We start from the raw sequence: 23,410 nt of genomic DNA on the forward strand, positions 1-23,410 counted from the left end.
TGAATTTCACGTGCCTGCAGATCCTATGTGAAGCTGCCTCAAGGCAAGAAGCTGTATGCCCCCAAAGTGAGAAGCGACAAGAGCTGGAGCTATAGATTTGAAAGTTATCTGGAGCCAGCAGGTGGAAATGCTGTGAACGAATGAACATAAGTGCACGCAGGGATAACTGGAGAACAGAAAGGCCCAATTTTTGGTGCCATGGAGCCCCACACAGTGAGAGTCTCATTTGCTGATTAAGTGCAGAGACTTCTCTTTTCTCAGGCCTTCAATTTCATACTTCGTTCTCTTAAGTGAGACAGAAGGCGCTTTCCTTTCCGAGTTGGCTTCTGTCAACCTCTGCCTTAGTTACCCAACTAACTTGGAGAATGGGGGAAGGGAGCCAGAGAACCCCACCGGGTGGTCTGCATCTCTTCCAAGCAGCTTGCACGACCAGGATGCACAACTACGCCCTCGCCCTGGGGAGCTGAGCTTCCTGCTGGTGCAGCGCGCTTTCGCACCTGGGCGGGCACAGAGATCGCAGGATCCCCGCGGCTCTGCATCTCTGGCTGCACTTGCAGCCACCCTGCAGCAGTGCCCTCGGCGTTTGCAGCCAGTGCAAGCTAGCTCGAGGCCGGAACGCTAGGGCCAGAGTTGGGGGGCGGTGGGCGTGGCTGCATTCCCTTTCGCCTTCTCCCGCCCAGGCAGTCCCGGGAACGTTCTGAAAAGTATCTAAAAGTTGGGCGCCGCGCGCGCGCGCGCCAAAAAAAAAAAGGCACAACCTCCTCCCTCCCCACTCCCGCCAGTCTGAGCGTTGTGTGGCTCGACCTCGCCACTCCGGCTGCACCTCCGGCTGCGGCGCGCACGCTTTCTGCGCCTTCCGCTCCCGAGCCTCGCCGTCGGCTGGGCTGTTTCCTTGCAGCCGGCTCCAGACCAGAGAGGAGTCCAGAGGGTCCTAGCACTTCTCTTTGGGGCACCATGCCCAACGACGAAGCATTCAGCAAGCCTTCGGCACCGTCGGAGGCCGGGGCACCCCCGCAGGGCAAGACGGGGGGCTTCGGCAAAGCGGCAGGACCGCAGCTAACTAGCAACGGTGGTGCGGGCGCCGGGGGTAGCGGCGGCGGCGGCGGAGGCGGCGGCTCGGGCTCGGGCTCCGGCTCCGGGCCGTCGGGCATGGGCTCCGGGGGCAAGAAGTCCCCGCGGCTGCCCAAGTGCGCGCGATGCAGGAACCACGGCTACGCGTCGCCGCTCAAGGGCCACAAGCGCTTCTGCATGTGGCGGGACTGCCAGTGCAAGAAGTGCAACCTGATCGCCGAGAGACAGCGCGTGATGGCCGCGCAGGTGAGTGCGGGCGTCCAGGAACAGGGGGATCAGCCCCGAGCTTAAATTCCCTCGAACGAGGCGGGCGCCACGCGGTCCAGGGGTTCTGGAGGGAGGCCGTGGGGCTCGCTGACGGCCGCGGGGCCCAGGCCTCCCAGCTACGCGACGCGCCACGCCACCCTTGGAGGACCGGGAGTCGTCTCCCATCCGGCCCGCGGAGGGGGGAGGTGCGGGCTTTGCCCGAGGCCCCGGGATCCCTGATCTCGCCCTTAAATAGAGTTGCGGGGTTCGCCCCTTTGGGGGCCCCCAGGATCTCGGCCCTTTTTCAGAGCAGAGAGTTAGTTGCTGGGTTTGCGCTGTTCGGAGTCTCGGGATCCCCGACCCGGCCCTCTAGCAGACGGTTGAGGGGTTCGCCTCTTCGGGCGTTCCCAGAAACTATCCCTAGGATGGCTGATCCTTTCCAAGCAGTACGTTTCAGGGCTCGCTCTGTCCCGGAGTCCCTGGATCCCTGACCCCGTCCTCCAGGAGAGTTGCGGGGTTCGCGCCTTCGGGGGTCCCCAGAATTCCTTGGATCTCTGATGGTTTTCTTGGAGCACAGAGGTGCAGGGTTCGCCCCTTGGGGGGTCACCAGCATCCCCAGGATCTCTGATCCCAATTTCAGAGCAGAGAGTGTTGGGAGGCCAACCCGCCCGCGGTCCCGAGGATCTCCGACCTCGCTGTTGGAGCACAGAGTTGGGGAACCCACCCCGCTCCGGAGGCCCTAGGACCCCCGCCCCCGAGCAGAGACTAGCTCTCACTTTGGGGAGGGTGCTGGAGGGCTCCCGCTCGGCCGACTGGGGGGGGGGGGGCGGTTAGCACGGAGGTCACAGCGTCCGCCGCTCTTTCGTGTACCGCGCGGGTGGCGAGATCCTCCTGGAAAAGTCGCTGCGGCGCGCGTGGTCCCGCGCACCTCCAGGCGCCCTTCCCAAGCTCGCCGCCCGCGGGTCCGCGCCACGCGCATCAGCCATTTTGAGCCGCGGAAATTTTACTAGCGTTTCAACTTTTGCCGCCTGGACCTGGCCTACTCAGGTCCAAGTTCCTTTGAGTCTGTTTTAAAGCACTCTTAAGGATATTTGAAGATCAGCTCAGGGGAGAAAATGGCAAGGGTTTAAGGGTAGATCTGTAGTTCTGTTTTTTTGTTTTTTGTTTTTTTTTTCTAAAGCACCCCAAGCAGGACCGTAGTTTAGCGTCTTCAACGGAAATAGTTAGCGTCCTTGGTATCCTGAAAGGATTTTTAGGGGAGAATAATATACATTCTTTCCAGCTAAAATTTGTTTCATCCTTTTAAGACAGTTTATTTAAGATTAAAAGATACCAAAGAAATGTTTACTAACGATGCGCTACTTTTGACTGGGATCGTGTAGATATCCTCCGTGGAGAAGAACTCCTATAAGCGGTTTAACAAGACTGTGCTTTTTTATATCCGTCTGAATTTTGAAAATGTGTCTCAAATTGGCTGTATGTTGCCTTCACGGGTCGCAAGTGGACACGCAGGTTATTTTCCTTCGTTTCCTTATGGATTTTTAGCTTAATCTGGAGTGGGTGAAGAGAGAACACTGATGGAGGGTTAAAATGCATCCCCGTGAGCTTACCGAGAAAGACTTAGGGGCATTGAAGTTATGTTTGTAGGTAGAAAAATATTCTGAACGTTTAGTTGTTAGCTTAAATATTTAGTGTGGAGAGTATGCTTGAGAGGGGAATTGTCCTCAAAATATAATTAAAAATCTGTATTGAAATAGGGCCATTCATTTTGAATAAGCTTTCTTATTAAAAGGGGCACCAACTTGGAAAAAGCCTGTTCGCTTATGTTAAAAACAAAAACGACGCAGGGTTACTGATATAATATGAAACTTCAGCATTTTCTGCACCAGAAAGCTTGCACTGTGCTAGATGAAATCCTTTAAAATTTCCCATCACAGCCATTCTTTGCGTTCTGAGTGTGTGAAATTGAACTTAAATATGACCTTCAAGTGGTAGTGTTTTAATCAATTGCCCCACCTTTCTGGATTAAATAACATTTCTTTAAGATCTTTGAGAGGTCTTCTCTGTCGGTCTCCTGGTCGCCTTCTCTCTCCCTCCCTCTCAAAATAAATAACTTAAAAAAGTAAGTAAAATATTTGAGAGGTCTTTATAACAGTGTCCTTAGTTTATGGTGTATATAATAAACACCCTGTGCATTTTGTGCACGCGTGGGATTTGTGTAAATTGGGGTATAAGCATGCATTGACGTATTTCAGAGATCTGTGGGTATTTTTTGCTGTTTCCATGAAATCTTTCAGTTGCTGCTGTTTCCGTGAAATCTTTCATATTCTGTTTCTAAACTTAGTTATTAATGGAGAATCCAAGACTTAAGATTAGTCGTTTTATCATGATTATTTAAGGATTTTGTTTTGTAAGTTGAGGATTCTTGTTGTGAGGGAAATTATTTTCAAGTTAATCAGTTTGCTAAATGTGGACTACAGTTTTCCTAAAACAATATATAAATCGTAACCGTGTTTCTGGTTAACCATTTTGATTTCGACTTTGGGCTTGTAGCTGGGCCGCTGAGGTAGAGATATTTTACTTTCTCATTTCGCTCTTACCAATAGTCCAGTTTCAACAGAAATACTCCTCTTCTGTTACGTGTAGGAGGCAGAAGTACTTTACTTCTATTTGCTTTACACTCCCCCCCCCCCCCCCAACCTTTAACAATGTTATTTAAAAGCAGATAAATTGAAGAGGGACCGTGAGGAGTCTCTCTCCTAGGTTAGGTCCCTTACACCCTCACTTCCGGCTCCTTCTTTCCAGCCTGTCCTCTGCCTGTCTTTCCCCCTGCAGCCTCTCCCTTCCAGGGACTTCAACACGGTGTTCCAGCCCCTTCCTTCCATTTTGGCTCTGCATGCTCCTCCATTCCAGAGATCGGGGCCCTGTGGGGTTTCCTGGGCAGCCCCTGCCTTTCCCACCTACCCTGCTCCCCTGTGCTATGTTGTTCTGACCCTTCCTTCTTGCCGGTCCAGGCGTTCCTCATTCTGTCCTTCGAGGCCCTGTTCCAGTACCACTTCTGGCTGATTCTTGCACTCAAAGCCATCTCTGTCTCCAGAGTCCTGCTGTGGGGGTGGATGTGTCCCTGTCCTGTGGTATTTGCCACATTGCGTGGTGAGTTGTGGCTGCCCATGTGCACCTCCTGCTTCTGCTTTTCAACAGTGAGTACCTTGGGATGGTGGACTCTAATCTCGCTGTATCTTGCTGGTTGCTGTTCCCAGCATGGCGGCCTTTTATGTGTGGAGAGAAGGAGTGAGTGACCTCACTCTCCTTCCTTCCTGTTCTACCCTCGCTGACTTTTCTTCAGATTGAACGACTCTGCTTGGCTGACTCTACGGGTGTCTCTCCCCCCCGCCCCCCTCGCCCACCCATCCTCCCTGGCCAGGCTCATTTCCTGCTCCTTTACATACTCCTGGGTGTAAGGGACAGGCTGTGACCTACCATGGGCTCTAAACCACCTTCCACTTTGGCTGCACCTCCTAGGTACCGGGGTGGCTCTCTTTTGCAAGGAATGAGAGGATCTCAGGCCTCCATCCTGAAGCCCCTAAATCAGCACGCCCGGGGTGACGGGGGCCTGGTGGTTGTGGCGCAGCTGTGCTGTCCAGGTGACGGGGGTGGGGGGGGGGGTGCAGGAGGGCTGACCTGCTGCTCTGTGCTTGCAGGTGGCCCTGAGAAGGCAGCAGGCCCAGGAGGAGGAGCTGGGGATCAGCCACCCCATCCCGCTGCCCAGCGCTGCCGAACTGCTTGTCAAGAGAGAGAGCAGTGGCAACAACCCGTGCCTGATGACCGAGAGCAGCAGCCCCTCGCAGCCGGGGCCGGCCAGCACCCCCACCACTGCCGCATCAGGTAAGGGGCCCGAGGCGCACGTGGTCGCCGGCCAGGACGGAAGAAGGGCCGCGGTCCACGAAAATGGTCTCGGGACTGGCCTGCGCCACGCGTCACATCCAGAACGTAAGCGGTCTCCCTCTGTGGGTCTGTTTTTGGCTGCCTCACGAAGGAGATGGCCAGGAATTCTCGAATTGGAAGCCTGGTAGCTTCGATTTCCCGTTGGCTAATAGCTAAGTCTGAATCTGGACAGAGTCGGACTTTCTTGATATCAGAGGGCTGAGATCGGCCCAGAGTTCATCTCAGTCCACCCTCTGTTTTGAGGTCCTCTTGGTGGGAGGTAAAGATCCTTGTGTTCTAGAACCGTAAGTCCCATTTCTCTGGCAAGGACTGCGGTCCATTTGGGGAAAGTGTCTGCAAAGGTCCTGAGGGGTAGGAAGGTTAAGTGACCGGCTGAGTCCACTGAGCTAGAAAGTATCTGACGTGGTCCATGTGCCTCCAGAGCTCATTGTGCTAAACTGGTCTCCAAATGACCTCAACAATCATGACGGTCTAGAGTCGCACTGTCCAGGATGGACGCCCCTTGCCAGGTGTGGCCATTTAAATTTAACCTAAGTACAGTGAAGTAAGATGAAAACATGAGACCAAAGAAGGTGTACAATGAGCGTTAGCGATCATTAGGGAAATGCAAGTCAAAACTATAGTGAAATACCACTTTGCACCCATTAGGTGGGCGGCTCTCAAAAAAAAATGGAAATAAAAACAAACAAAACCCCAGAAAATAACAATATTGGCAAGGATGGGGGGAAGTTGGATCCTTTGTGCACTCTTGGTGGAAATGTAAAATGGTGTAGCTGACATAGAAAACAATATGGCGTTTCTTCCAAACATAGCAAAGAGAATGATCTGTGACTCAGCAACACCTCTTCTGGGTTTGTACCCAAAAGAACTGGAAGCAGGGTCTCATAGAGACCCCTATACTTGTACACCCACGTTGATAATAGCATTCATAATGTGGAAGCATCCCGTGTGTCCACGGACAGGTGAGCGAGTAACAAAAATGTGGTAATGTGGTCTATACATATAGTGGAATGTTACTCACTCTTTAGGAGGAAGGGAATTCTAAACTTTTTTTTTAACCTTTTTTTAATGTTTATTTATTTTTGAGAGGGAGAGAGAGAGAGAGAGAGAGGGAGAGAGAGAGAGAGAGACATAGTGTGAGCAAGGGAGAGGCAGAGAGAGAGGGAGACCCAGAATCGGAAGCAGGCTCCAGGCTCTGAGCTGTCAGCACAGAGCCCGACGCAGGGCTTGAACCCACGAGTTGTGAGATCATGGCCTGAGCCAAAATCAGACACTTAACCCACTGGGACACCCCAAGAAGAAGGGAATTCTGTCACACACTAAGACATGGATCATCTTGAGGATATTATGCTAAGCAAAATGAGCCGGTCACAAAAAGACAGATACCGTATGGTTCTGCTTATATACTTAGAGTATCAAAATCATAGGGACAGAAAGTGGATTGGTGGTTGCCAGGGGCTGGGGGGAGAAGGGAATGGCCAGTTAGTGTTCTGTGGGTGTAGCACTGCACTTTACAAGATGCAAAGAGTTCTGGAGACAGATGGTGGCAATGGTGGCAACATTACAGAGGCGTTTAATGTCACTGAAGCGTGCATTTAAAAGTGGTTAAGATGGGAGATTTTACGTTACGTGCGTTTTACCATTATAAAAAAAAAATGTGTTTAAAAACTTAAAATCTTTAGCTCCTCAGTTGCACTACCACATTCCAAGTGCTCAGAAGGCACTTAGAGCTCAGGTTCTAATTATTTAAATTATCAGAAAGTGTACATTTCCATTTTTCACAGAGTTCCTTTGAATGGCACTGGCCTAGAGTGCAGGAGTTCTAGAATCCACCAAGATCTGTGAAATCCTGTTGACAAATATTTCTACTGTTGACCCTTAACAGCACGGGGGTCAGGAGTACCAACACCCTGCACAGTCAAAAATGCATGTATGACCTTTGGCTTTCCAACAACTTAACTGCTAATAGGCTACTGTTGAGTAGAAGCCTTACCAATGATATAAAACAGATATTTTGTATGTTATGTGTGTTATATATTTTTTTTTAATTTTTTTTCAACTTTTATTTATTTCTGGGACAGAGAGAGACAGAGCATGAACGGGGGAGGGGCAGAGAGAGAGGGAGACACAGAATCGGAAACAGGCTCCAGGCTCTGAGCCATCAGCCCAGAGCCTGACGCGGGGTTCGAACCCACGGACCGCGAGATCGTGACCTGGCTGAAGTCGGACGCTTAACCGACTGCGCCACCCAGGCGCCCCAATATATAATATATTTTTATAACGAAGTAAGCTAGAGAGAAGAAATGTTACGAAGAATGTCATAAGGGGGAGAAAATACGTTAAAAGAACTGCTGTATTTATTTTAAAAAATTCACGTGTCAGTGGACCTTTGCAGTTCAAATCTGTGTTGTTCGGTAGTCCACTGTATTACATGCTAAAAATTCATGCCGAAGGGCGTCTGGGTGGCTCAGTCAGTTGAGCAACCAACTTTTGATTTCGGCTCAGGTCATTATCCCAGGGTTGTGGGATCGAGCCCCGCACCCAGCTCCGTACTGAGCTTGGAACCTGCTTAAGATTCTGTCTCATTCTCCCTCTGCCCCTCTCCCCAACTCATGTTCTCTCTCTAAAATAAAATAAAAATAAAATAAATAAAAACATATGCTGAGATTCATAGACGATCTTTAGAGTCCACTAAGGCTCCCTGAAATACAGCCTTGCAGTGTGATTCCTCTTCACTAAGCTTTTCTTGAGTTACCCGGTTTGTTCAGCGGGGCTGAAGTTATTCAGCTGCCTTGCCACTTATTCACTGTGCAACTTCAAACAAGTCACTTAAGCTCTCTGGGCCTTTGGTTTCCTCATATCAAAAATGGGGGAGGAGGTCTTTGAGGGTTTTGAAACCTGAGTCCTGACCATTATAAAGAAGGTAAAGGTAAGTGGGCACCGAAGAAAGCCAGTGAGAGATGGAACCCTTGTCTCTGTGCAGCAGGTAGGTGTACCTCTCACTGTGAGTATTGCTGCGGCTCTAGGTTCTGTAGTTTACAAGGAGAACCGTGTTTTTTTCCTTTGGCTTGGTTTCTCATAATGTATGCTTACAAAGGGTTTCCAGACTTCCCTTTTGTTAGGAAGGACTGAATACATTTATCAGCAGTGGGATCTTTACACTTTGAGATTATATGCTGTGTTTAAGGTTGATTACCAAATAATACCGTCAAGGGCTGGTCTGGTGGATTTCGCTGGAGGGCTGAAATGGGAAAGGGGTGTGTCAGAGGAATAAAGAGGGGAGTAACTCATTTGATTTTCACAAACATCTTCTGAGGTAGGCACTATTCCCCGTTACAGCTAGGGAAACCAGTGGTAAGGGAGCTGCCCCAGAATAAAGCTGAGTTGAACTTGGATTCTGTCCAGGGCTGTAAGGCCTCAAAGCCCATGGATTTTCCATTTTACCTGCCTGTGAAGAGAGGCTGGGGGAACAGTTGCCATGTTTCCTTGTCAAAAGGACCAATCACAATTCGAGGCTGCGGTTTAATCTTCAGAAGGGATTTAGGGCTACCCGAGAAATTAAGAACAACTTAATTAGGGACAGAAGTCCCTGCCATTCACTGTTGTTCTAGAAGGCTGTGGCCACCGATCTTCATGGGGAGGAACAGAGGGAGAGGCCCGTGATGGGTAGATGTCCAAGCAGGGCAGTTTACAGGGCACCACGGGTAAGCCTGGCTTAGCCAGCTGTCCTGCACTCCACCTTGTGGAAGGGATGTCAGAGTTGGATTGTATACCCAAGAGAGGAGCTTTAGAGAAGGATCTCAGGGTTGACGGAGTTCAGCGTGACAAAGATGTTCTCGAAGAGTATTTCAGAGTAGCAGCAGGGAAAGTCACAGAGAGAAGCAGCAAGGGAGCAAGCTAGAAGGTTCAGGGTCAGGGAGGATGTGACCAGATTCTCTTTTTTTGCCTATGGAGCTGGTAGACCTTGGAGTCATTTTGGAGTCTTGGACTCAACACTCAGCAGGAGGGAATGAGGAAGCCAGAAGTGTGCTGTGCTCGTGTGCTTGGGAGGCATCGCTCTGGAGGCCCTCTGCCTGTGGGCTCTCCCCTCGCCAGCCCACCTCCATGGGGCAGGAGCCCCAGGTACATGGTCTCACTCCCAGAGCAGGGGGAGGGGCAGGCAGAGAGAGAGAGAGAGAGAGAGAGAGAGAGAGAGAATCCCAAGCAGGCTCCATGCTGTCAGCTCAGAGCCGAGGGCAGGGCTCAGTCTCAGGAACCTTGAGATCACAACCCGAGCCAAAATCAAGAGTCGGACGCTTAACCGACTGAGCCACCCAGGCACCCCAAGGCTTGCACCAAGGCTCTTGAGTGGAGATTGATAATTTCTGGACTGAGCTAGGATATGAGCAAGAGAAACACAGAAAAGCCACTAGAGATAAACTACATAAATATATAGAGGGAGGAAAAGAGAGGAAGGGAGGTGGGGAAGAGAGAGAACCAAGAGAGAGAGACAGACAAACAGACTGAAGAGTGTCCTTCAAGGTTTGTGAAGCACGCGGGGCCCAATTTAAGATAGTTTGCTGCTAACACATTAAGTAGAGCTTATATTAAACTTCCAGAGATTGGGATTTATTTGAAATAACAGTTAACTTCATGCAGTAAAAGGGAAACAGTACAAAAGCGTATTCAGTGAAATAGGGCTGTACTTCCAATCCCAACCCGCAAATCCCTTCTGTTTGGCATTCCAGGATTCCTGGCTGGACATATAGGTTTATGTGTCTGTCTTTCACTTTTGTAGATCTATTATTCATGTATTTAACTTAATGAGAGTGTATTGTTCCTACTTGGAGTTAGTTTAGTTTTTTTTTTTTTCTTAAAACATCTTGAAATTTTTTTTAACGTTTGTTTTTGAGAGCGAGCGCATGCGAGTGAGCGTGGGGGGGGGGGGCGGGCAGAGAGAGAGGAAGACAGAGGATCCGAAGCAGGCTCCAGCCTCTGTACCAACAGCAGACAGCCTGAGAAGGGGCTGGAACTCATGAACCGTGAGATCATGACCTGAGCTAGTCAGAAGCTCAACCGACTGAGCCACCCAGGTGCCCCACAGCTTGGAATTTTTTTACTGGGTTAGCCCTCCATCATATAAATGTGAAAGGCTAGAACTGTATTTAGTGAGGGGTGAAAGCTGCCAATGTGGTCAGGGAATAGTTGCCCTACTCACACGGAGGCAAGCTGTTCCCTTTCTCCCTCTAATATCTAATGTTTAGTGTCTACAAGGGCAGTAGCCTAGTGAAATTCAGTAGATTTTCATGTCCTTTAAGTTTCTTAGTTATCTCCTTTTGGCTCCCAAAAGTGCCAAAGTGAGAGTGGAAAGCACCCAAGAATTATTGCCCACATTATTGGCTGCATTCTAAGGATGCTGTGAAGGAAATTGGGTTCATCACCAAGCTGTTGTTTTCACTTATTGGAGAGCAGACTCCCTCTGAATAGGATCCCGTACCTTAGAGGGAAGTCTCTCTACTCCTTAACCAGAGACTGGCTACCATCTACCAAAGACTCCTAGAATAATGGGGTGGAAACGATTTCTTACTATTATTTTCATCTATGACTGTGGGTATTACCGTGGAAGAAACAGCCTTTTGAAGCACTGCCCTATTCATTGTTGTTTCTTACGCTAGCAGGATCATTTTCAGTGCAATGGCAAAGAAAAAAAAAGCATTTTTTATTGTAAATAACAGTGAGTTAACCACAACTATTCAACATTATCTCTGCGGTTTTCCATTTTTAATTTTAGTGTAAAATATGTCTTAGAATTTTTTCTTTTAACTTTTATTCATTTTTGAGAGAGACAGCGTGTGAGCAGGGGAGGGGCAGAGACAGAGGGAGACACAGAATTCGAAGCAGGCTCCAAGCTCTGAACTGTCAGCACAGAGCCCGATGCGGGGCTGGAACTCACAAATCGCGAGATCGTGACGTGAGTCAAAGTCTGACACTTAACCGACTGAGCCACCCAGGCGCCCCTAGCATAAAATACATCTTAATTTTCAAAATTACCAGTTGACTTTAAAAAGTCTCACATAGGCGTTCTTCCTCTTTAAAATTTGCATTCCTTGGGGCATTTGCATTCCTTGAAGTCGGTTAAGCGTCCGACTTCAGCCAGGTCACGATCTCGCGCTCCGTGAGTTCGAGCCCCGCGTCGGGCTCTGGGCTGATGGCTCAGAGCCTGGAGCCTGTTTCCGATTCTGTGTCTCCCTCTCTCTCTGCCCCTCGCCCGTTCATGCTCTGTCTCTCTCTGTCCCAAAAATAAATAAACGTTGGAAAAAAAAAATTTAAAATTTGCATTCCTCTTTGTTTTAGTTTTCATTTTATTTTTTTAATGTTTTTTATTTTTGAGAGAGACAGAGTGTGAATGGGGGAGGGGCAGAGAGAGAGAGGGAGACACAGAATCGGAAGCAGGCTCCAGGCTCAGAGCTGTCAGCGCAGAACCTGACCTGGGGCCTGAACCCACGGACCATGAGATCACGACCTGAGCCGAAGTCGGATGCTTAACCAACTGGGCCACCCAGGTGCCCCTGTTTTATATTCCGCTTGTCCTTCAACTCCTGCACAACCAGTCGGAGGCTGTTTCTCGCATGGCTCGCGCTGAGGTCTGCATGGTTCTTGGCCTCTCCTTTTCTGGGCACAGCTGTCAGATGAAGGGTTGCATTGTAGCTCATCAGGCGCATGTGTGTCCTTTGTAAGTAGGGACCTGAATGTTATCGCCCTTGGGGCCCTCCCTTCTGGAGCACCAGGCACTTCCACACACATTCACAGTCACACTCCCTCGCATCAGACCACCTCCTACCATCTCTGGCCTCCCCCCTGCTGCCGGGCCTCCTGTGGCCTGTGGCCCACTTTCACTCACCTTTCCCCTGTTGGAAGGGTCAGTCAGGTCTGTGTCTGATAATGATGCCCCCCTCCCCTGCCGCCTCCAACTTCGCTGCTCTTCCTTCACAGTAATTTCTCACTCGAGCGTACACAGGGAGCAAGCACATGCTGGTAGGGGAACACATTTCATTGTGTGCCTTCTCCGTGCTTTACAAGTGGGAAATGTGGCAGTTTGAAAATGGAATCGTGTGTCCATGCAGCTCTTACCAGTAAGAACTGTGGTCGATGAATTAACAACAGAAGATACTGAGTTTAGATTTTTTTTTTTTTAAATAAACCTTATTCTTTAGAGCAGTTACAAGTTCATGTCGTAGCGAAGAGGAAGGCACAGGGATTTCCTGTGTGCCCCCGTCCCCACACATGCACAGCCTCCCCTGCCATCAACGTCCCCCACCAGAGCAGGACACTTGGTACAGTTGAGCCTGTGTGGACATGTCGTTACCCCTGAACTTTGTAGTTTACATGAGGATCCAGGCTTCGTGTTGTGTGTTCTATGGGTTTGGACAAATTTAATGACCGTCTGTACCCACCATTGTTGTGTCACACAGAATTGTTTCAGTGACCTGAAAACCCTGTGTGGAGTTATTTAAATTTAAAATCACATTCCAGGGGTACCTGGGTGGCTCAGTCGGTTAAGTACCTGACTTCGGCTCCGGTCATGACCTTCTGGTTTGTGAGTTCGAGCCCTGAGTCGGGCTCTGTGCTGACAGCTCAGAGCCTGGAGCCTGCTTCCGGTTCTGTGTCTCCCTGTCTCTCTGTCCCTTTCCCGCTTGTGATTTCTCTCTCTGTCTCTCTCTTTCTCTCTCTCTGTCTCAAAAATAAACAAACGTTTAAAAAATAACATTTCAATTGAAAATTTTTTCAATGTTTATTTTTGAGAGAGAGAGACAGTGCAAGCTGGGGAGGGGCAGAGAGAGGGAGACACAGAATCCGAAGCAGGCTCCAGGCTCTGAGCTGTCAGCACAGGGCCCGATGCGGGGCTCGAACTCACGGACCGTGAGATGACAACCTGAGCCAAAGTCAAACGTTTAACCGACTGAGCCACCCCGGCGCCCTCATTTCAGTTGCTATCTTTGCAGTTTTCCATTATTGTACAGAAGGAAGCACTTCATTTAAATGAATGCCCAAAGCACTTCATATAAACTGCTGTGAAGATTCACTTTTAAGGAATTCTGACCACCTATGAGATGAGCTCCATCGATTCTAGACGGAGTTCTCAATTTCTATCAGAATAGAAAACGTAGATACTTGTTTTTAAAAAGACTTTTGATAAAAGTATTCCTCAATTTTACTCCCACAGTCAGGGAAATTTCTAGAATGTTGTACAAAACAAAAACTCCTTCACCGAAGCTACAGTTGGAGGCTTGAGCACAAAAAAGAAACACTGAAGAGTCATGGTGCCGATCATCAAGTGTCCGTCATTTTAGATCGGCTCTCACTCGATTTTATTTCTTCCCAGGGAAGTCTTTGCTTGCGTGGCAGACGTGGCAATTAATCGGGCTGATAGAAATTCTCTGTAGATAGTATTTCCGGAGAGCAGTGGCAGTCAACAAGGTACACAGGAGGTAGCCTTCTGGTCTCCCTGTGGCTAAAGAGAAAAGTTAGAAAACACGTAGAGCCACAAAAAAGATAAATGCTAGGTTTCAGGCACAAATTAGTTGTGTAACAGCATTTGCAAAAGACATGAAAACGTTTTGATAGGTTTACATCTTTATCTCCTTTGTCAAAATGTGATCTTCTGGGCAGGGACTGTATTTTGTTTATCCCTGTGTCCACGTGCACAGTGCAGTACCTGGTTTTACGGTAAGCGGTCATAAACCATTGTTGAGTGAGTGAATGGTGATAGTTAACATTGGAAGTTGTGTTTTAAACACTAGACTAGTTGTTGGTGGCGGGGGGCGGGGGGGCAGGTGCCTGGGTGGCATGGTTGGCTAAGTGTCTGTTTCTTGGTTTCGGCTCAGGTCATGATGTCAGGGTTTGTGGGATCAAGCCTCACTTTAGGCTCTGTGCTGACAGCGTGGTGCCTGCTTGAGATTCTCTCTCTTCCTCTCTCTCTCTCTCTCTCTCTCTCTCTCTCTCTCTCTCTCTCTGCCCTCCCCTGCCATAAAAATAAAAAAATAAAAAGTAAAAAGGTTAAAGCACTAGACTAGTGGCCATGCACCCATCTGCAGATGTCAGGGAGTAAAATCATTGATCAATGTGCATTTTTGTTTTGTGATATTCTTAAAATGTATCTGGAGTTTTGAAATGCTAAAATGCCAAACATAATTTAACAACTCAGAGGTGTAATTCATGTACTGTATAATTCCTGTATTTAAAATGCACAACTCATTGTTTTTTGGTGAATTCACAGAGTTGTGCCACCATCACCAGACTTTAATTGTGGAACATTTTTGCCTCCTCCTAAAATGAAACTCTGTCCATTAGCAGCCACTACCCTCCTCCCAATCCCATACCAGCCCTAGGTAACCACTAATATGTTTTCTGTCCACACAGATTTACCTACTCTGGACATTTTGTGTTTTTGGACACTTCCTGTAAATGAAATCATGTATGTGGCCTTTCGTGTCTGGCTTCTTTCACTTATCCTGATGTTAGCAAAGTTTATCCATGTTGTAGCATGCATTAATTACTAATTTTTAAATTAAAGTTTATTTATTTATTTTGAGAGAGAGAGAGAGAGAGAGAGAGTGCGCAAGCAGGGGAGGGCAGGCAGAGAGAGAGAATCCCAAGCAAGCTCCGTGCCCAGCACGGAGCCTGATGTGGGGCTCGATCTCACAACTGTGAGATTATGACCTGAGCCGAAATTAAGAGTTGGAGGCTCAACTGACTGACCACCCAGGTGCCCCTTCATTTTTTAAATTAATATTCCATTATATGCATATATCCTATTTTTTTCATCAACTGATAGACATTTGGGTTGCTTACGCTTTTTGGCTCTTAGGAGCAATTTTTCTGTAACATTTTTGTACCAGTTTTTGTATGAACGTGCGTTTCATTTTCTTAGGTATGTACCAAGTAGTCCCAATTGCTGAATCATGTGGTAACACTATGTTTTTTAACCTTTTTAAGAACTTTTGAGAATGTTTTCCAAAGAGGCTGCATTGTTTTACATTCCCACAAGGACAGTATGAGGGTTCCAGAAAATTCAAACTTAAGTTTTTTTACTGCTTATTATTATTTTTTTAAGTTTATTTATTTTGAGGGAGAGAGAGAGGAATGCAAGTGGGGAAGGGGTGGAGAGAGAGGATCCCTAGCAAGCTCTGCACCGTCAGCACAGAGCCTGACCTGGGACTCGAACTCATGAACCATGAGATCGTGACCTGAGTTGAAATCAAGAGTCAGATGCCTAACTGACTGAACCACCCAGGTAGGTGTCCCCAAACTTAAGTTTTTAAAAATTTTTTAATGTTTATTTTTGAGAGAGAGAGAGGGCAGAGAGAGAGGGAGACACAGAATCTGAAGCAGCCTCCGGGCTCAGAGCTGTCAGCACAGAGCCTCACGTTGAGCTTGAACCCATGAATCCTGAGATCATGACCTGAGCTGAAATCGGACACTTAACTGACTGAGCTACCCAGGCGCCCCAAGTTTTTTAAAATTAAAAGGTAAGATACCTTCATCCTGGTAAACATTACAGATATAAAACCCAGTGAGAGTCTCCTTGATGACCAGAAGTTTAGATCATGGAGCATTCTCTAGGTTTGCATTTTATTTTCACTGGAAATATGTTAATATTCAGTCTCTTACAGTGTTTCCTCTTTTACCTCGTTATCACATACAGTTTTTAGTGAAAGGAATGGTGTTTGAGAAGGTACACCACAGAGGACCTGGTGATGGGCTTTCTTTGCCGTATTTTGGCTAACGTCACTCTTCAGACCTTGGGGGACAAGCATTTCCTCAGAACAATGGAGAAAGAATTCTGTTGCCTTAGAAACTTGGCAAGAATAATATTTATCCTTGGGTTTCTGAACATGAAAAACCACCATTGCTTTGGTGGAACCCAAAAGCGAAAAGCTGAGGGTCGGTGAATATGGACCCCTGTCCTCCATATTCCGGTGGGAAAAGGGTACGGTTCATAGACTGTCTTAGAATTTACTGCCAATAGCTGGTCACAGCAGTAGGTGTTGTCGTCGTGTGACACAGCCTTGCATTTTCTGTCATGGGAAACTCTTGCGTGTCCAGAAGCTCACCTGTGTCCTCTGTTCGCTTGCCCACCCAGCACCATCCCCCGGAGTCCTTGAACCATGGATTCCTGTTAACTGCTGATTCAGGAGTCCTGGGGCGCCTGGGTGGCGCAGTCGGTTAAGCGTCCGACTTCAGCCAGGTCACGATCTCGCGGTCCGTGAGTTCGAGCCCCGCGTCGGGCTCTGGGCTGATGGCTCAGAGCCTGGAGCCTGTTTCCGATTCTGTGTCTCCCTCTCTCTCTGCCCCTCCCCCGTTCATGCTCTGTCTCTCTCTGTCCCAAAAATAAATAAACGTTGAAAAAAAAAATTAAAAAAAAAAAATAAATAAAGAGTCCTGTCCATTGATCACCCACTCATCACTCACTATTTTTTGCATCTTGTGGACGCCTTTCCGTACCTCCTGTTGTTTTATGTAACTGACTTTTTAAAAATTTTTATTGCGTCAAAATATACATGGCATAAAATCGACCATTTTGACTCTTGCTGGCGTGCAGTTTTGCGGCCTGCAGCAGTCAGGCTGCTGTGCCGCTGTCCCCACCATTCGTCTCCAGAATTTTTTTCATCTTCCTAAACGGAAAGCCCATCCCCACCAAGCGGTAACTCCCCATTCTCTCCCTCTCATTAACTGTTTTGCTGGCACAGCTTTCTTCAAAGCTTCTCGGTCTTTGAAATCACCTGTAGACTCACATGAGAGAAGATGATCCCTTTTTATCTCTGTCCGCATCCTTTCTTTCTCCTCCTCTTCTCCCAGCCCCTCAAGTTCTGCTTTATTGCGGACTTCTCTCTGTTTTACACGCTGCGCTAGTCCATGGCTCTGGGGTAATGAGGACTGAGGTTTCTCCAAGGACTGAGGTTTATAGAGAAAGGGGCACAGGGGAGTGTCTGCCAACACCCCCTTCAGGACACTATAAATTCTGTACCTCTGGCAGGCGATCTCCACTCCTCCGAGACTTGCAGTGTTCCCGTGCGGTGCTGTGAAGCAAGGGGAGAAGGGTAGGGATGCCTGTGGGACCCGTGGCTCCGGCCACCGTCCCGTGGGTTCTTGACTTGTCAGGGTCCCTTTTGTCGTTGTCACAGGCAACTCTGTAGTGCAGATCTGTGTTTCTGTTGCAGCCTCTGTCTCTTAGTTTTCAACTTACAAAAAATTCAATGTGACAGCCGTTTCGACTCCCCTAAGAAAATTCACATAAATATTGGTCCCCGTTGCTGAAGCAAATTACAGTTCGAACCCAGTTTACTGTAGTCTCCTGATGTCTGTTGGTGGACATCACAATCATTAATCTGGTGTTACTGTACAAGCCCACTGAACATGCTTTTCGGGAAAAAAAATGCACAAGAAACTCTTAAAGTATACTATAAATAGCTGGTTTCTTGTCAAAAGAAAATATCGATTCAGTATTCTAGTAATAGCCTGGCTTTTTGATGTTTATTGGTATTAAGAATTCTTAGATATTGCTTCAACCATCCAATATCAGTTCGTTGTATATTAACAGATGACTACTGATCTCAGCACTTATAAAACTACTGTTTCTGCACTACCCCTTAACTCTGGTCCTGAGGTTTGAGGTTTATCTAAAATATAGGCTATGAGTAAATTTAGGGAAGCAGATTGCATATATCAAATACTAATATGTTTGCTGAACTGCATTGAATTATCTTGGTTGGTGAGTCTGCTTTCTGAACAAGATTCCCTTCTTTCTTCCCTTTCTTCCTTCTGTTTTTTTTTTGTTTTTTTTTTTTTTAATCTAACTTTTCATTCAGTCAGCAAATGTTCATCGTGCAACTTGGGTCAGACCTTTTTCTAGGCATGGGATAGACAGCAGCACATAAAAAGCGTGTGCCTCACGCGGATCTTACAGATCCAGGAGGGGAGACAGTTTATAAATAAGTACACTAGTAAACACGAGGTATTTTCAGAAAGCGTTCACAGCTATGAAGAAAGACAAAATGATACGATGGTCGTGTCCAAGGGGACAGTGGGTGTTTGATAGGATAGTTCAGGAAAGGGAGCCTAAGGGGAGTCCGTGGGAGCCAGTCCTGAGTGATAGTGAGCCCTTGTGGTCAAGGCCTGGGGCAAGAGACTTCCAGGTGGGGCAGAGAGGACGCTTGGAATGGGAAGGAGGCCCGTGTGCCAAAAGCAGGGGCTGCCGTCCCCGGAGACCACATCTCCGGGGGCCTGACAGGACGGGAGAGAGTTGGGGTTTTATTAGGAGTGCAATGGGAAGTCACTGGAGTGTTGAAGCACTGAGTGACGTGACCTGATTTACTCTCTCCTCAGGTCTCTCTGCTGCGGCGCTGGGCGTCAGTGTGAAGGGGAGGAGTGGGTCAGAAACTGAAGCGAAGGCTGCAAGTGCCCAGGCGGGGTGGGGGGGAGAGCTGCTTGCACGGGGGCGGGGGGAGTAGAGATGGAAAGAAATGGTGGGACCCGAGGTCTCTTTGGGAGGTCAGTTTAAATGCAACTTTGGGGGATATCGTGGACGGCACCCCCTGCAGAGAGCGGCTGCCGCATCACTGCCAGGGGTAGGTAGGGTGTCGTGGGTGCCTTACCCGGCTGACAGGTGAAGCGTTGTACGTTGCTGTGGTCGTTAGAGTAATGGCCCCCGAGGAATGCCACACCCCAGCCTGGGACTTGGGAGGATGTCACCTTCGATGGCAGATGTGATGAAGTCAGGCATTTTGGGATGGGAAGGTGGTCCTGAATTTTTCAGGTGGGTCCATTCTAGTGGTGTGAATCCGGAGAACTGGAGGAGCCTTCCTGGCTGCCCCCCTCCCCCCCCCCGCGCCCCCCCCCCGCAATATACCACAGGGGGGGGAGGTACGGGGGGGGGGGGTTTGAAGCAGGAGCCTTGACCTTTGCTGGCTTTGGAGGTCGAAGAAGGGGCCCCGAGGCCAAGAGTTCGGGAGGCCTCTAGGAACTTGGGACAGCCCTCAGGGACAGGGGACCTCAGTCCTCCCACTGCCAGGAACTGAGTTCTGCCGGCACCCTGACTGAGCAAGGCCCCAGACCCTCCCCTGGAGCCTCCAGAAGAGAGTGCAGCCCTGTGGATGCCTTGCTTTTAGCCCAGAGAGACTCGGGGGCCCAGAGCTGGAAGATAATAAATCTGTGTTGCTTTAAGCTGCTAAGTTTGTGGTAATTGTTGTATGGCAGTAGAAAACAAATCCGGTACGTGATCATCTTTGTTCTTGCGTTAGTGAGGTTGAACCTTTTTTCACACGTTTAAGGGCCATTTGTAATTTTTTCTGTGTATGTCCTTTGCCCGTTTCTCTGCTGAATCCCCCACATCTAGGTGTCCCTCGTTCATTATGGACACTGGTCCTCCGTGGTGTGAGGTGCAGCCCCCCGCTCCCCCATTGCCTGGTGTTTCGAGAGACCAGCTGGTGTTCCGTGAGACCACTTGCGGACAGACTGCAGAGATGAGGGGCCCAAGGCCTGAGCCCTGGTCACCGCACTCCTTGGGGGTCAGGTGGAGAAAGAGGAGCTGAAGCCCGTGGCTCTTCTGGTTCCCCGTGAGCCGGCCGTTAGCCAAGTGAAAACGGACATGGCAGATGGCTAAATCTGTTGTGTCCTTCGTATTCTTCCAGCTTCTGCTCCTCAGTTTAACCTTGGGCAGACCTCATGTTAATCTCATGGCCCCAATGGCTTAAACCATCTCAGGGTCATGTCCAGTGTTGTGGTCTGGCAGGTGCGTACAGGAGGACTATTGGGTGTGTGTAAACTGGTATGGCGTGACTGGGGAATGGGATGTAGTGTCTAGTCAGATATTCTGCTTACTAGAGAGTAAAATTTCTCTTACCAGTGTTACATGAAATTAGAGTGCACGTTACCATCAAATACTTCAGAGTAATTTTACTGCTTTCTTTAGTTGATGTGGGACATACCCAGGGCCCTGCTTCTCCTGGGGCAGGTTGTTAGTACCACGTGGCTGTGCTGGGTTCCTCCCTGGAAGAAGGACATATGGTAGTAGAAGCTTGATCAGAGGTCTTGGAGATTGAAGGCATCTAGAAAAAGAGTTTGGCTGGTCTCTTGAAACTTCATACCTGGGGAGGAAGCCCCATGGCATGAAGGAAACCTAAGATCCAGGGGTGCCTGGGTAGCTCAGTTGGTTAAACATCCCGACTTTGGTTCAGGTCATGATCTCTCACGGTTCATGAGTTCGAGCCCCATGTCGGGCTCTGTGCTGACAGCTCAGAGCCTGGAGCCTGCTTCGGATTCTGGGTCTCCCTCTCTCTCTGCTCCTCTCCCACTCCTGCTCTGTCTCTGTCTCTCTCTCGAAAATGCAAATAAACATTAAAAAATATTTAAAAACAAAAACCTAAGATCCAGAGTCTGAGACCTGGCTGAGGTACCTGCCACCTCTCTGATTTTGAGCACTTGGCTTCACTTCTTTGTCTGTTTCTTCATTTGTGATACGGAGAGAATAATAATGCCTGCCCAGTTTACGGTGCTCCCCTAAGAAGTGTATGTGAAGGGTCTTTGTCAACCCTGACAAAGTACATAAACGTGTTTAGCACTCAAGTCTCAGATACTGTTGGGGGGAGTGGGACAGTGAGCTTGGGTTCAGTCCGTCCTAAAGCCATGACCTGGTTTCTTGCACAGACAAAGCCGCGTGAACTGATAGGAAAAGGGTGATGTCCCTGGGTGAAGGTTATGTAGCCTGTCACATTTCCCTCCACCCCACCTGCACCCTGATGGCCAGGAATCTCTGGCGTGCATCTTAAATTTTTATTCAAGTACGATTAACGTACAGTGGTATACTATTTTCAGGTATACAATGTAATGGTTCAGCATTTCTATACGTTGTTCGATGCTCCTCATGATTAAGTGTGTTCTCGATCCCCTTTACCTCTTTCACCCATTGCCCACCCCCTGCCAACCACCGGTTTGTTCTCTGTAGTTGAGTCTGTTTTTCTGTCATCTCTCTTTCTTTGTTTTGTTTCTTAAATCCCACATGAGCGCAACCATATGGTATTTGTCTTTCTCTGACTGACTTCTTTCACTTACCATTATATTCTCTAGTTGTAGTCATGTCGCTGCAAATGGTAAGATCTTTCTTTCTTTGACTGATTAATACTACGTTGTATGATACACCACATCTTTATCCATTCATCAGTTGATGCACCCTTGGGTTGCTTCTACATCTCGGCTATTCTACATAATGCTGCAGTAAACATAGGGATGCATGTATCTTTTTGATACACGCAAGACTGGAATTGCAGGATCATATGGTAATTCTGTCTTTAATTTTTTGAGGACCCTCCATACTGTTTTCCACAGTGGCTGCACCAGTTTAAATTCCCACCAACAGTGCACGAGGGTTCCTTTTTCTCCACATTCTTGCCAACACTTGTTGTTTCTTGTGTTTTTGAATTTAGCCATTCTGACAGATGTGAGGTGATATCTCATTGTGGTTTTGATTTACATTCTCCTGATGAGCGATGATTGGCCATCTTTCCGTGTGTGTTGGCCATCTGGATGTCTTCTTTGGAAAAATCTCTATTGAGGTCTTCTACCCATTTTTAAATAAGATTATTTGGGTTTTTTTGGTGTTGAGTCACAGAAGTTCTTTACATAATTTGGATATTAACCCCTTATTGGACATATCACTTGCAAATACATTCTCCTGCTCAGTAGGTTGGGTTTTTGTTTTCTTGATTGTTTCCTTTGCTCTGCAGAAGTTTTTTATTTGAGGTTTTGTGAATGGTGTAAGAAGGTGGTCCGGTTTTCCCAGCACCATTTATTGAAGAGACTGTCTTTTCTCATTGCATATTCTTTTCTGCTTTGTTGAAGATTGACCATATAATCGTGGGTTTACTTTTGGGCTGTTTTGTTCCATTGATCTATGTGTCTATTTTTGTACCAGTCCCATACTGTTTTAATTACTATAGTTTTGTAGTATATCTTGAAATCTGGGATTGTGATACCTCTGGCTTTGTTCTCTTCTTTTCTTTTTTTTCAAGATTTCTTTGGCAATTTGGCATCTGCCGTGGTTCTACAAATTTTAGGATTATTTGTTCTAGTCGTGTGAAAAAGGCTGTTGGTATTCTGATGGGGATTGCATTGAATCTGTAGATTGCTTTGCATAGTATGGACATTTAAAAAAAATTGGTTCTTCCAATTCAGGGGTCTTCCTTTTTCTTTTAAAAAATTTTTAATGTTTTTTTTTTTATTTTTTTTTTTTTTGAGAGAGAAAGAACGAGAACAAGCACGGGGGAGGGGCAGAGAGAGAGGGAGACACAGAATGTGAAGCAGGCTCCAGGCTCTGAGCTGTCAATAGGGAGCCCGACGTGGGGCTCGAACTCAAGAACTGTGAGATCATGACTTGAGCCGAAGTTGGACGCTTAACCGACTGAGCCACCCAGGGATCTTCCAATTCAGCATCTTGATGCTTACACACAGGAAATGCATTGTGTCCTCACATAAAATAGGAGTAAGCTTCTCCCTTTTCTTGGCCTCACTTTTCTTTGTTTTACTAATTTTACTGACCTCTGCCTGTAGTGTTAGCCATCTCTTATCCTTTCTAAGGGTATGGGAATGTTGCGTAGCCACACAAATACTCAGGGCTCTGAGACAAGGAACTAGCCTTCAGCAAAACAGGTAAAGCCCCGTCAGTACCTTGCTGCCCTTGAGGGTTTGGACAGAAGGAGCACATCTTAGAAACCTTTGGCCTTGTGTGTCAGAAGAAAAAGAAGAGAGTGTCGGCACAGACCTGGTGGGGGCGGGGGGGAAGACACTTAGCCATCACCACCTTCCAGAAGAAGTGTGCAAAAGCTGAACTAGGTGAGTCTCAACTGTTGCCCACCAAAATGAGGTCTGTCTGGTGGTGAGGATAATGTTTGTGTTTAGTTTTATACGTTTTTATTTATTTAAGAAAATTTAACGTTTTATTTATTTTTTTAGAGATAGAGACAGAGTGCTTTATTTATTTTTGAGAGAGAGAGAGGGAGGGAGAGAGCTCGAGCAAAGGAGGGTCCCTGAGAGAAGGAGACACAGAATCTGAAGTAGGCTCCAGGCTCTGAGCTGTCAGCACAGAGCCTGATGCGGGACTCAAACCCACGAACTG

At 47.8% G+C, this 23,410-nt stretch overlaps 1 protein-coding gene across 2 annotated transcripts in view; it reads left to right on the forward strand.

The window, feature by feature from the left end:
- The first annotated feature begins 799 nt into the window (after positions 1-799).
- DMRT1 (doublesex and mab-3 related transcription factor 1) overlaps positions 800-23,410 on the forward strand; it is a 114,060-nt gene continuing 91,449 nt past the window's right edge. For both annotated transcript variants that reach the window (XM_040449431.1, XM_040449432.1), the window contains exons 1-2: positions 800-1,317; positions 5,019-5,202. In XM_040449431.1, coding sequence (XP_040305365.1) covers positions 955-1,317; positions 5,019-5,202 — 547 coding nt within the window. In that variant the 5' untranslated portion in view covers positions 800-954. The remainder of the gene's footprint in view (positions 1,318-5,018; positions 5,203-23,410) is intronic.

Source organism: Herpailurus yagouaroundi, unplaced genomic scaffold (assembly GCF_014898765.1).
Source record: "Herpailurus yagouaroundi ecotype Mexico unplaced genomic scaffold, PumYag 199, whole genome shotgun sequence".
Classification (NCBI taxonomy): Eukaryota; Metazoa; Chordata; class Mammalia; order Carnivora; family Felidae; genus Herpailurus; species Herpailurus yagouaroundi.